Below are 14,789 nucleotides of genomic sequence, written 5' to 3' on the forward strand. Positions count from 1 at the left end.
TGTCTGCCTTTTTATTACTTTAAAAAAAATAATTTTAATTCAATATTTTCTTGGTGTACAAATGCATGTTTATGTGAGGACCTGATTCTTGTCTCTTTTTTCAGGTTGTAAAGTCTTTACTACAGATCAGTTACATTTATTACATTTGAACCAGACAGAGGGCCTTCTCGGTAGTGGCGCCCGCCCTGTGGAATGCCCTCCCTTCAGATGTGAAGGAAATAAGCAGCTATCTTATCTTTAAAAGACATCTGAAGGCAGCCCTGTTTAAGGAAGTTTTTAATATTTAATGCTGTATTGTTTTTAACACTCGACTGGGAGCCGCCCAGAGTGGCTGGGGAAACTCAGCCAGATGGGCGGGGTATAAATAATAAATTATTATATTGTTATTATTGTTATGAGACATTAATGGTGAGTACAGTATAAGGTCAGGGAAGAAGATTGAGTGAGTGTTGGAAGCCACCCAGAGTGGCTGCAGCAACCCAGCCAGTTGGGAGGGGTATAAATTTAAAATAACAACAACAATTAAATTCTGCATTTTGTGAATGGAGGAGCAACGTAGGATCCAAGTGGGGGAGGTGGTGTATAAAAATTATCAATTAATCCTTAAAAATTTATGTGTCTCTCTACTCCCCTGATAACTTAATTTACATGGTAGCTGTGAGGACCTGATTCTTTCCCCATTCTGCACAGACACTAAGAGACAACAGAATCACAACCAGTAGGTGAAACCACCAGACATTTAGCCTAATTATCACATGGGAACGAAGACAGCGTTGCGAGAATTCATCTACAGGGGGGAGCAGGGTTAGTGAATTGCCTGAGAGCATCCTTGGTTTACTGTGCTGTGCCTTCTCCTCAATTAAGATAAGCACTCACTGGTTGCAATCTGCTCCATCTTGGGCATCTGCCTCCATCACTCATATGGACAGTTCAATGCTCTCTGATAATCCTTAATTAATTACCCTGGCACGCAGGCAAGGGTGTTTAATCTGAACCATGTCAACCATTACTGAATACTAATCTCCTATTAATAAAACAATCTGAATTCAGATGCAGTCGTGTTTGGCGGCCACTTTCTGCACAACCCCATTTACTGAAATTGGGGATATTCTAATTTGTTTTAAAAATACCCATAGGTATTTTTAAATTTTAAAGATATCCTGTTTGCAAAATATATTTCTTATATATCTTATGGTAGATTGGTTTGTGGACATCTTAGGATTCTGGAAAATTCTGAAGCCAGTTAACATCCACACATCATTGTTCTCTATGTCTCTTTCATAAAAAGGACCTCTATATTGAAACACCTTGTTGAAGACCATCATCTCTTTTAAATAAAAAATACAGATCAAAGAGGAGTTCACTCAACTGAACTTGGGGAGATTGTTCTTTTCAGGGGCCACCCAGAAAATAAAACTTTCCAAACTGCTCTTCAAACTCAGCAAAGTTCAAAAAGCAGTTTGGGGATTTATATATTTTAAGGGGGAATTAGAATGCACACAGCAGCTGCATTTGCCCTTGCTACATCAATTCCCCAAACTGCTTTTTGACTTTATGGGAGTGTAAATAGCAGTCTGTGGATTCTGTGGAGGTAGCTTGTGTGTGAAAAATAAAGTTTACGAAACAAAGCAAACGAGTTCCAAAGAATATTAGCAAAGGGTCCTTTGAACCACAGCTTAAGCCAGTTTCATATTCTACCCTTTAATGACTGCATTATTTTTCACTCCAGTCTTTACCATTCATCCCTTATTTTTTAAAATAAAATAATATTGCTGCAATTGTTAGCCTCTTTCACCTATAGTACATTTTTTTAAACCCTGCAAGGATATGGTCTTCAGTGCACACAAAAAAGTATATCCCACTATTCAGCATACAAGCTTCCAATGGGGCTAAATAAGGGACCACCAAATTTAAAGTTCAATAAAGAGCTTTGCTGTGTGACTAACATCCAGAATTCATGGCTGATGGAATTCCTGTGCCGTACAGTATTAGTCTGACCAGCCCACATTCTTTTTGACTTAGTAACAGGATGTTTCACTACAAACATCTTTATGACAGAGTATATTTCATTTATTTATTTTGCCACCGATTTCTGTAAATCACAGCATCTCATGGTTTTTTTGGCCCTTTCCCTCTCATTTCTCTCATGCTTCACATCCAAGATCTTTGGCTTTGGTTTCACCACACTCTGCTCCTGATCTGATAACTCCTCCATTCCCCAGCATCTGTCTCCCTTTTCTCATGCAGTGGTCAAGCCACGATAAGAGTTGAAATTGTGCACATTGTGATAAAAACACAAGGCTTGGTATATACAAAGCATATATATTATTCAGACAATTCCTTTGTTCAGAGATGACAATGTATCCACATAGCACCTCCAGTTTAAAAGATTTCCGGCAGGAAATATGTCTGCCCAAGTCTCAGGCAATTGGCGTAGATAGCATGGGACAAGGTATGGGACAATTGACTCAATTTATGGGAAGTTTATATGTAGTCCGTTTTCAATGTTACACAGGAAGCAGTCTTTAACACTGGAGCATTTAGCTTAGTATTGTCTACATCAGCCTTCCACAACTTGGTGTCCTCCTCAAGATGTTGTTGGACTAAAACACTTGTTGGTCTTGCTGGCTGGGGCTGATGGGAATTCTAGTCCAAAACATCTGGCATCAGGTTGGGAAACGCTGGTCTTCACTGATAGCTGTTTTCCAGAGTTTCAGGCAGAAGTCTTATTACTCAGTCCTAGCTGAAGATACCAAGGATTACACCTGAGACCTTCTGCTTGTTAGCCATAACCTTTATCAATGAACTACAGCACCTTCTCAGTAGTTCATTTCCTATGACTATCCTTCTACTCTGAAACAGGAATGCAATTTGCAATCACCTCCTTCTTTCTGGGCATCTTCCACATAGTTTTTCTAGTTAGCACAGGACTATCCTGCATATATTAAAATGAGCAACTGTGATGGATCTCTAAGGTCAACCATATTGTCCTTCCTCTTCAAAATGATAAGACAATAAGGCTGTTTTGAGGAAGCAATATTTTTCTCCTACCATAAAAGTTGCTATGATACTGCTGAAAATCTTTAATTGAATTAAAATTTCCATCCCAGCCAGGGTGTTGTTAATTTAATGGCAAACTCATATTTCTATAAAAGCATTGTCCCCAGGTTTCAGCCCCAGACAGAATTAGCACTATGCTTTTTATGATAATATTGTTAATTTAACGCTTGACTTAATATTTTACTTCAAAGCAGACTGGGAGAAAATGTCTATTTTTCTTACTACAGACATCTCTGTTCATGCACTGATGATCTGACCTTATATCTTAACTTAGGCCACACAAAATCAAGTGCATTGTTTAACAGTTCTTTTTGTAATTCAATCATCTAGTCCATCAATTTTAGATAGATTTTGCAATAACTTACCAGTGAAAGCGACAATGATTTTTTTGGTACATTATCTTTTTATGTTTATACTCTGGAAAGGTCTGCATTGGACATTTGTGTGCCATTTATTCATGGGTATATTTAGAAACATAAATTATTAGAGGATGAAATGAAGCCAATACGTATCAGGAAAATAACCCATTTATCTGTATCACTGAACTATTTTTCAGTATTCAATTACAATAATTTTAAGAGTTGATTAAATTTTTAATTATGATCATGTGTACTCGCATTGTTGATAATGAGAACTATAGACATAATTCTATGCATGGATGATTGAAAATATAACCTAAACTATTGCTATTCAACACAGAAAGAATTGGAGGGAAAAAAGTTCCCCAAATTTATTATATAATGTGCTTGAAGACAGAAGGGATTTCAGAAAGTGAAAGCAGGGTGAGCATTTCTGAAAATCACAGTACCTAAGGGGGCTCTATTGTACAAGGGGGGTTTCAAGTGACAAAGAAGTAGCAGAGTGTCATTAAGGACTTTTCTGAGGAGGCCTGCATCTCAATGTTTTGCATACAGAAGAAACCATATTTAAACCCTAGGTTCTCAATGCAGGGCTAGGAAAGACTCCTGTCCGAAACCCTGGAAAGTCACTGCTGGTTAAGGTAGACTAGACTGAGTTCTTTATGTATTTTATTTATTTAATGTATTTGTTAGTTGCTTTTCTTACAATGTAACTCAAAAGCAGCTTACATTAAGGGCCTGTTCTCAAGCAGCTGATTTTGGGTGTTATGAAAAAAGGGGCAGCAAATTGTTATTTAATTTATTCTTGCTGTATTTTTTTACAGGCGGGGAAAGTTTGCATGGAGTTTTCTGCCTCAGTTGCCAAAATAAGTTTGTCGGACTTGGGAGCAAAGGCTGTGGTTGGGAAGGGCGCCATTTTTCTACTCTGAGGCAGAAAAATGCTTTAGGCCAGCCTTGAGCTTACCCATCCATGCCCTCCCAACAACCACAGCTGGGAAACACAGGAGAACACCCATTTCCTGGTTATATTTTCTGCCTTTCTTGAATAAGCAACAACTGGAGCAATGTTTTCTCACAGTATGTTTTGAAGCTTCTCTTGGACAACAGAATGATCTATTGCGTCAAAGGAGGTAGCAAGAAGATGGGAGAAAAATAAGGTTTATTGCATCACATTACTTGAAAATAGGGGTGTAAATGACAGTGTAGGGCAGGGACTCCATTTCCCATCTGCCCCAGCCAGCACAACCAATGTTGAGGGATGATGGAAGTTGTAATCCAAAGCAAATGGCCAAAGTTTCCTTACAGGAGTAGGAACTCAGAGCAAAAATCATGCAGTTTCAACCAACTGACCTTTGCTCTCTAAATACAACAACCCAATAGTAAATGGTGGTAGGGTTTATAGATAAGGAAAGTATTTTCTTAAAATACACTAATTTGTATTTTTTTAAAAAAACATGCAGAATATAACTACTTATTAACCTCATGATTAACCACTAAATGCACCTATTTAAATATTTTGATAATTAGGTTGACACATTTAGTCTCTGAAACTTATTTACTGGAGTTTTTGTTGGGCGATAAACCGTTGCTGATAGAGAATGCAATTAGGCTTTCCTATTATTTGAGCTTCTAGTGATATTAATGTAGTGAGCAATTACAGATTAATAATAAATAAAAAGACAGATTAATAAGATTATTAATAATAACAAACCTTGCCTGATAGAGAATGCAATTACACTTTGCTATTATGTAAGCTTCTGGTAATAATAATGTAGTGAGTAATTGCCGATTAATAAGAAAGATACTATTTCCTAACATTGTTATCTCTTAAATATACAGTATGTTTGGAGTCTAGGTGCCGTTATACCATTTGATAATAATGTGCGTAGCTGAACGCAAGTTTGACACACATTAAACACCAATGGGTATCCACATTCAGTTCAATGGATAGCACAGTTTTTAATATTCTTGCATTTATGTTCCCCAAAACTAAAATAGAAAACCAAACTTCTGCAACCTGCAGATAGATTGGAATGGCAGAGCATGTTGCTCTGAAGACAGAAACATAGAACTGTAGAGTTGGAAAGGACTCTGAAGGCCATATCGTCCAACCCCCTGCAATGCAGGAATCTCAACTAAAGTATCCATGACAAATGGCCATCCAACCTCTGCTTTAAAACTTTCACAACCTCACAGGGGAGTCCAGTAGACTGTCGAATGGTTCTTACTAGAGGAGAATTCTGTAGGTCCTATCTACAGTGGTACAGCCCAGATCTAACTTTGCCATATCTGTGAAAAGTGTGTGTAAACAAATGAGTTTTCCAGGCAGACCTGGGCTCTGGCATGTCTCTATTTCTAGAGATTTGGTATTATCCATAATCTTACACACTGTCTTCATCTCTTGTCCCTTGAATCCCTGTGTAGACTCCATATCAAGGGGGAGGGGAAATAGGGAGGAATAATTGAGCAGAAAGTTAGACATACTCACAGCAATTATGTTAAAAAAATCATCATCTCCCAGAGTATCCAAAATGGACGACACAGTCTGCTTTGCAATTGTCAGGCGGAGTCCTTTCATGCTGCCACTGACATCCACTAAAATGACTACATCTTTGGGAGAAGTGGCTGCCTGGATATACCTGGATAAACAGGGGAAGGAGGGCAGTATAAATTGAACTTACGAGACTGTAGTTCCTGACCCCCCTAAAAGTTTTAGTGGACAGCTGTGACCTACCATTTTCGATTTCTGCAATCAAATGCAATGACTCCATTTTCGTCTGGCTCCCATTTAATTCCTGGAGAGAGAAGAAACAGGGTAGTATAGCAAAAACAAATTTTTATGTTTCAAAGTTTGAAAGAGAAGTCTGGTATTCCTTTTCACTGGCCAGACTGGCTAAATGCTTTTTCTTTGTTGGGGTAGGGAATGATAATTGAAATAGCTACATTGCAGAATTCCTCACAACTGACTTTAGAACAAAGGCCATTCCCACAACACAGTTAGTGTCTTTCACAGGGTGATTAAGATACTCAATATGCTAGAAGACGGGAACTGGCAGGGCCATGTTGTGCCAACGTTCCTCCTCTAAACTAACTTGCCAACAGTGATTACTGTCATCATGCCTAATGGAATTACTCACAGGCTGGGTGTCCAGACATTTTGGTACAGATCCTATGATCATACTGAGGTAATGTCTCTGATTAGTGGATCATAGAAAAGTATGTTAAAGGACATTACCGTTGTCATTTTTATTCACTGTTACTGTTACTACTTCGTATTCAAATCATGATGGAGGAAAAGAATTAACCACACTCTAATAATGGCATTAGGGCTGCAACTTATGGGATGAATTCGTGAGTGTTTTTATCATTGATCACAGAGTAATTAGAACCATATTTGATCCTTCCTAGTGACATGTGGATATCAACTAGAGAATAATCAAACACATTTCCTGCTTGACTGAACTGTGGTGCTTTCCGGTGTCAAAATGTAAAAGAAATGGAAATAACACTGCAAGGAAGTGAAATCTGCCAGGTTAAGGAGTCAGTCCCAAAAAACTGAATTAAAGAGCAACATTAGAAAGCTTTAATCTGGGTTGGCTCTGTCATGCAGCACACTGAAGCAACCCAGCTCAGGGAGTGCTATTAAAACAGGTACATTTTTATTGCTTGTAGGCAGTTCAAGTAGCCTTAGCCGTTGAGGCTGGATTTTATGTATGATGAGATATTGAAACTGAATTTTGATTGATCTAACAATGAGGTTCTACCTCACATTCAAGATGACTGCCAATATGGCTGTTGCTGTTTTTAAAGTATGAAGCCAAATGAATTTCCTGATAACCCACAGGACAAAGAAGGACCTGCCTTCCCAGGGGAGGGGTGAAGACTCTGAAGGGACTGGAGGATGGTAAGAGAGTTCCAAGACAGGTGCTGGGGGAGCTGTGGTCTTGATATTTATGGCTTAGTATGTTTTCTGACTGTTCCTTTCCCCATTAATTACCTCCATGTTTTTGAGCACCAGACTCTGGGCACCTGAGTAAAAGTTCCACAGCAACTGTTCCCCAACAGGAATCAACAGCTGAAAATGACCCCTGGAAATTATTACATATATGAAATTAAACATGGTCTGAAATCTGCATGACTACATTGGAAGAATGTGTGTGTGTGTGTGTGAGAGAGAGAGAGAGAGAGAGAGAGAGAGAGAGAGAGAGAGATAATGTCCCTGGAACAGAAGAAAGCAAGATGTATGTACTGCTTGGTGCTGCAAGTTGTGTTGGCCTCATTTGGGATCTATTTCAGGTAGCAAAATGTTCCAGGCCAACATTGCCTTTAATATGTGACTTTTTAAACTGAAACTATTTATGTTGAATATTGTTTTGATTGTTGGGCTAGCTAAGAGCCAAACTACACATACAGAAAAGCATGAGATACAGTTGTCTTCAGGCTACAAATATCTGAATGTCTCCCAGTGTCAGAAACTTTCTTCCTTGAAAGTACCAGCATGGCAGGAAGAAATGCCTAGTCTTCCTGCTGACAAGAATTTTTCTAAATGCTGGGAATTTTTGATGGGGCATTCAAACATGTGACCTCACAATTTATGCCCAAGTTATATAGTTCCAGGAGGCCTGAATGTGTATTTCAACTCCAAGCAATAATTGGGGATTAAACTCCCCAATTTGAATACACTGTAATCCTACCCTGGAATTCAATTCAAACTTCAGACATATAATAGAAGTAGATTCCACTTCTGAAATACTGATTATTAATGCTATTCCATTCAGACATCATGCTTAGAACCTAAACCAGGTGTGAAGAGGCAGCGGTGATGGTGTTGTTCCCCTCAGCATTCAGAAATAAAGCAGAAACACTGAATGGGAGGCATAGGCTTGATGAGGAATCAGAAAGATGAAAGCTGAGTGGACCAGAAGCAGAGCGAAAGGAACCATAAGGACACATTTCCCTTGTAACGTGAGCACCTTATAGGCCTAGAGATAAGAGTGTGGTGCCCTCTAAAGCAGCATTCAAATAAGATGGGAGGTGAGCTCGCACATATAGAATAGTAGGGGAACAAAGTCCCAATAGTGAGCCTATAACAGGATATTGGTGGAACACTACGGGCAGAAAGGAGGACAAAGGACAAGCCCAGGGAAAGAGTCTGGTGAGCTCTTGTAACAATGGCCCCATCCAGTATAAACTAAACACATGGTATGTTGATGCTCTGAGGAGACTTTGGGCATGGAAGTTGGTGGATAAATCTAGAGCAAATATAACACAGAGGTCTGTATTTTCATTATTGTAATAGTTATTATTATTTCTTCTTGGTAGAAGGCAATGCTAACTTAGACTTCTTTGTTTTGCTGTCTGTATAATTTTCTTAAATAAATAAATAAAACAGAGGTGAGCAGTCATTTTTCCATTGAGGATACATTCCCTGGAGGGCCATCTGTGAGAGCCACACATGCCAGCAGTGGGAAGGACTTCTTTTCCTCCCTCCCAACCACTCAGTTGCAACAGACAGCTCTTACCAGATGTTTGAACTGATCATCTGCAGAGGGCTTATGAAATTAGTCCAAGGGTCACATGAAATTACAACAGGAGTTGTATGTATCTCTAGGGCTGCTGATTGTCCAACCCCAATCTAAACCATGGTTTGAATTTCCAAATATGCACATGAGCCGTGTTCTTGCTTTCATTTTCCAGCTGTTCAGCACTCTCCCATCTTCCCATGCAGCAGCCTCAGGAGGCTGAGCAACAACTCTAATTATGGTTTACCAATTAAGACACATGATTAGATCATAGTTTGCTGAAACCATTGGTTCTGATTCTGGTTTGTCAGACGATCATAGTTTGTTAAATCAAATAGAAAACTAAACATTGTTAAGCTTCCTTAACAATGGTTTAGTGTAATGTCTGGACTGGATAAGGTTCATGGCTCAGTGGTAGAACATCTACCTTGCACACAAAAGGTGTCAAGTTCAATCCATGGTATCTCCTGCCTGAAACCCTGGAAAGACACTGCCAGTTAGAGCAGACAATATTGAGCTAGGTGTAGTACTGAGCTAGAAGGGCAAAGGATCTGACTCAGCATAAAGTGGCTTTCTGTGTTCCAGCCTGAACCATTAACAATGAGGGAGTTCTCATTCATTAGCAATCTTATACTAGACATGATCCAGCCAAAATGTTTTTAAATCACAATAATTTTAAGCAACCACTTAAAACTTGAACTGCATAGTTGGTTGTTTTTAAAAAAGATAATGCTTAATTTTGGTTGGATTGTGTCCAATATAAATAATTTCATTTTAGCATGCCAAAGTGTTCTAAATAGCTTATTTGTCCCTACAGGAAACTTCTGCAGTAAGCCCCTAGTCATCAAAATTTTCAGATGAGAAACTGAGGCTAAGGAATAATATTTGCCCATGGTCACCAAGTGAATTCAGAACTGAGGAGAAATTTAGAGCTGTGTTTCCTATGCACTTTCCGAGATTAAAAAAAAAAAAAAAGTAACTCCAGAACATAAATCCTTAGAATGAAAGCCGCAGAACTTACGTTACTATGATCTGGATTTCCAGAGATTTAATTGCAAATTATTGAAAGGAGGACACGCAGAGTTATCAACTCAAAGCCATTCTATTATCGCAAGATAGGATGGTTTATTGTGAGATTGGTGCTGTTCAAGCAAACAAGTTTTTCACAACACCCACACATTAGCATCACAATGCCATCCAGTATTATTTTCCTTGTTTAATCTGGATTTATCCTTTCTGCAGAAAATACAGTATTTTTTTTTAATGTTTCCAACTACGCTTTTGCAATTTTAAGTCCAAGTTTGACAGCACTCATAGTCTATAATTGCACTGCATATTTCTGTTTGATATAAATGGCTGCAAAATAAAACACATTACTAATGCTTCATCCTTTTGAACAAACACCAATCAAAACAGCTAGCAAAATAAATATTTGACAGCAGAGGAGAAATGGTGTGATCATATTAACTGGATGTAAGAAAACCAGGAAACAGTTAAAGTGCTCTAAAATTATCTGTTTAACATCATTATTTTTACTTATGTGCTTTTATTGCCACAGCTGCGGTGTCAGCACTACCGCAGCCTCAAGTCATGCTTTCTAAATTCCCAAGCAAAATTAAAACTTCCTTTCTATTAAAAATTCAAATGTTTCTGCAGTAGGAGAGATATCCTAAGGGTTTCAGCTGTTTCCTTCCTCCAAGAAAAAAAAGGAGACTGCTGCTTCAGAAGGTAAGGTCTTGGAGTATATGCCTGAGCTAATGGTGCCTACACACAGAGCAATTTCAACTTGTAATGAATTGCTCTGATCCTAAGTCCAGGAAGCAGTTCACAAGAAGGAATATGCCAGCCATACCTTGGCATATGTGCTTCTGCTTCTCAGTACAAGTAGAGGATGGAAGGAGAGCAGAAGGGTGAGTCAAGAAAGGGTCAGTTCACTGGAACACAGTAAGCCAAGAATGTGTATCTTCCTTTTCAAAGAGCAATAATTTGCTCCAGCCAAGTACTGTCCATAGAGTACCATAGCTACTTCACTAACAAAAGCAAAAATAATCATAATAAAAATGAACAGAGCAGGCTCTTACCAGGGTGGAGGGAATCAATTCCCCTCCCCAAAATGTCTTCTTACCTGGGTATTGCCTAAAAAAGCCCTTTGCGCTTCCAAAATATTGCCATATAAGGGAAGGGTCACGGTCAAAGTTGTCAACAAACACTTTGTTTAATGATTCAGACCAAAAGACTCCGTTCACAATAGCAGGATCTGAAAAAGAAGGAGGAGAAGGTGTGAGAGAACTTTGGTTGGGTAATTAGCATCCAAGAACATCTTCCCCAGCAGCTGCAAGTTGTGTGTTGGCATCTGCCTGCCTTGAAAGAAAATGGAAGAGCACACCTTCAGGGGTAAAGTCAAGCTGTTGGAGAGTTACAGCACCTGCTATGGCTGTAGAGACGGAGATGGGAGAGACATGTTTTATTGCAGGTGGGGCAGATCAAGGTGCCCAATATTGCTGCTAGAGGAAGACTACGGCGTTTCTTTTCTCTGTGCTCCTCCCTGTGGTCATTGCTCCTCTGGTCACTGCTGTGGATACATGGCCTGACTGCCTCCAGGTACTGCGATCATCTGCAAGGGATTTCCATATGGCAGGGTTAATGTTGTCAGCCTTCATGCCATGATTGCAGAAATCTCTGTAATGCAGAGTTGGTCCGCCAACAGCCCTAGTGCCTGCACCCAGCTTCCCATAAAGCACGTCCTTGGGAATCCTGCCATCTTCCTTCTGTGGACATGACCGTGGGGTTGGCGGAGGGAGGGAAACTGACAAAGATTCTTATAGCAATCTAGCCAGAGGTTTTAAAAGTCATTTTTAAAAATAACTATCGGGAGGGGGGAAACACTTTAAAATTCCTCAATGTCAATGCAGAGAAACACATGCCCAAGCGTTCAGTACAGTAGTTCCAATGACGTGTAAAATAATGGTTGATCTCAATCGACTTAGTTTAATGGGGTAATTTTAATGGAGTGGAAAAGAGGTGAATTGTTTTCTGCACTAACATTCATCAAGGAAAACACTAGGAGTAGAGGGAGCAGCAAAATTGTCTGAGCTACATATCTTTGAACTAAGCTTTCATCTAAATATTTATATTTACAAGCACATGCTGTTCATTAAAACAGAGCAGACTTTGTTTAAAAGACGTGTCTCCCTTGAGCGGCATGCTTTTCTAAATATGGGAGGGCATGAAAAATTAAAACCAACAATACCAGCGATATCCTGGACAGGAACCATTGTTCTAGCTAAAATAAAACCGGGCTAAAAGGTCAGGGATCATCAGTTTGGAAAGACAAAAACTACCAATTTTTACTAGTTGAAGCACAACAGCCAAATTTTCAATCTTATGCACCACAGATATACCCAGGTCTGGGAACTGAGGAGTTGAAAAAGTCGCTCTGAGAGAGCAGGCACATAGTTGGGGGACGCTCCTAGATCCACTCTCTCTCACTGGGGGCTCAGGTAAGCTCTGTGGTGAGAAGCACCTGTGATCAGCGTAGTTCTGTTTGCCAACTATGCCCTTTCCTATATAGCCATAGTTTAGTCCAGGCTTCCTGAACCTCGGCCATCCAGATGTTTTGAGACTACAATTCCCATCATCCCTGACCACTGGTCCTGCTAGCTAGGGATCATGGGAGCTGTAGGCCAAAAACATATGGAGGACCAAGGTTGAGGAAGCCTGGTTTAGTCACTGTGATTCATGAGCTGGTTACCTCACAACTGGACTACTGTAATGCAATCCATGTGGGGCTTCCCTTGGGATTGATTTGGAAATTGCAGCTGGTACAGACTGCTGACGCTAGGTTGTTTCAATACTAAAATAAATAAGGTAATGAATTCCCCCCCCCCTGTTACTTTAATCACACTTACCACAGCAAACTAAATGTTAATCACTAAAGGCACCAAGCTTTACATTTAGGAAGTTGAAGCGAAATTGAGGCCATTAAGAGTTTGTGGTGGTTCCCAGGAAGAATACCCTCTACCCATGCTGGGACAGCATAAGATGTTTGGATGTGAGGGGATCATTCTTGTGTTTTCTTCTCTCCTAGCAGCACCATGGCCACACAAAAGTGTTTTGGAGGGAAACAGCTGCCACATTTCTCACCTCTGGAAGCTGAGACCAAAGGTCTTTGACTTGGTCTTTCACACCTACACTAACTGAAAGGGGTGGATGGTTCACACTGCTCTGCTCTCTTGCAAAAGGGGAAAAAGCCAACAATTTTGGCTTTTCCATTCCACTTCCCTACACAAGGGAAACAGCCCACCATTTATCTAACAATGGAGCAGGTAGGCAGATTTCTCTTTCATGCTACTGTAGTTTTAAATGTTGCTGATGGAGTGCGGAAATGTTTGTTGCGGATGCTGCCATTGACACTAGATGTAAAATTGACCTCTATGTAGAACAGGGTTTTTTGGGTGGTGGCTTCTCACCTGAAAAAGAAAGTCACTTCTATCTGCTTTTAGGATAGCTGCAAAGATGCTTCTTTTTAAACAAGCTTATAATGGATAGGGGAAATGAGGAAGCTGCGTTTGCTTTGCTTTGCTTTTGATTCTTGTGCTACTCGTAGGCTATAATTGCTTACTTTTAAAATTTCATCATTGCATTTTTATAAACCTACTTGCGTTATTATTTTGCTGTCACCTACCCTAAGAATCAAAATAACTGAAAACAAGCTATATGTTTTTTAAAATAAATGAAATGGAAACTATTGGCTGGTTTCCTGTGAACATTTCAAAATGTAAGTGGAAAAAAGATTACCTAGGGGAGGATAATTTACCCTAGGCTATCCAATAAATCATTTTCCAAGCCAGAGAATGAACACAGATCCAAGTCCATAGAACATGACCAAGTCAAGTTCTATATTCTCTGGATTACATTGACTCTTAAAATGACCAGATTATACCTACTCAACCTGTAGAATATGGAGATCAAGCCTCCTGGGTATGTAAAATGATGTTGAAAAAGACTATTAAAATCCTAACCATTTGTCATGATTAGAATTTCACAGCAGCTCTTATAACAAAATGCAGAAGACTTCACTATTCATTCTATATTCCACTTCCATGAATTACTTAAATTGTCACTGCTTTATCTGAAACATTTTCTCAATCTTACGGGTAGTCTGTATCCTCTACTACTTAGATGTGAAATGTGTAAATCCTCCTTCTTTCATGGAATAGAATCAGAAGCCAGCAAATTTAAAGCAAATCAGAAGCCAGCAAAATGAAGCAAATATATTTCGCTTCTCTGTCAGTCCTTTAAAGGCCTCTCTTGATTAGCCTTTTTCAGAGAAGTTTCCTGGCAACAACCTTTGCAATAAAAAACCCCCGGAAGCTTTCTCCTTTCACCCTTTTGATAAGACATATGTGGCAATGTACAATTTGTTTTAGTGCCATTTCTGCAGTTGCTATCAGGTTCCTTATTGATATTTAATATAAACAGTGCCTGTGGACAAACAGGTACACTGACAGGAATCTGAAATATAATTGTCCAAATGCATGTAGCAATTAAGTTGTTGTCATAGATATTATTGACCCTAAAAGGTAGAGCTGAGACAAAGACTGCATTCAGCCAGAACAAATGCAATGCCATGGAATGTACAAAGGGAAAAGAAAGCTCACTGATAACATTTCTTGGCTCTTATATTTCTTCAGCTGATTAATATTCTATGGCCATTTAAATGTGTTTGTTTTAACTATTTATTTTGTGCTTTTACCTTGCATTTTTATCTTGTGAACCACCCTGAAATATTTGGATGAAGGACAATTTTAATAATAATAATAATAATAATAATAATAATAATCCAATG

General features: G+C 39.2%; 1 protein-coding gene across 3 annotated transcripts in view; it reads right to left on the reverse strand.

Annotated features, from left to right (window-relative positions):
- Nucleotides 1-14,789, reverse strand: part of CACNA2D3 (calcium voltage-gated channel auxiliary subunit alpha2delta 3) — a 480,742-nt gene that overhangs the window by 254,553 nt on the left and 211,400 nt on the right. For all 3 annotated transcript variants that reach the window (XR_014506519.1, XM_083420935.1, XM_083420934.1), the window contains exons 6-8: nt 11,067-11,198; nt 6,154-6,214; nt 5,908-6,058 (exon numbers count right to left, since the gene is read on the reverse strand). Coding sequence is in view for 2 of the 3 variants with exons in the window: in XM_083420935.1 (XP_083277061.1) it covers nt 5,908-6,058; nt 6,154-6,214; nt 11,067-11,198 (344 nt within the window). In the remaining variant the exon portion in view is untranslated. The remainder of the gene's footprint in view (nt 1-5,907; nt 6,059-6,153; nt 6,215-11,066; nt 11,199-14,789) is intronic.

This window comes from Podarcis tiliguerta (genome assembly GCF_965153285.1).
Source record: "Podarcis tiliguerta genome assembly, chromosome: 2".
Lineage (NCBI taxonomy): Eukaryota > Metazoa > Chordata > Lepidosauria > Squamata > Lacertidae > Podarcis > Podarcis tiliguerta.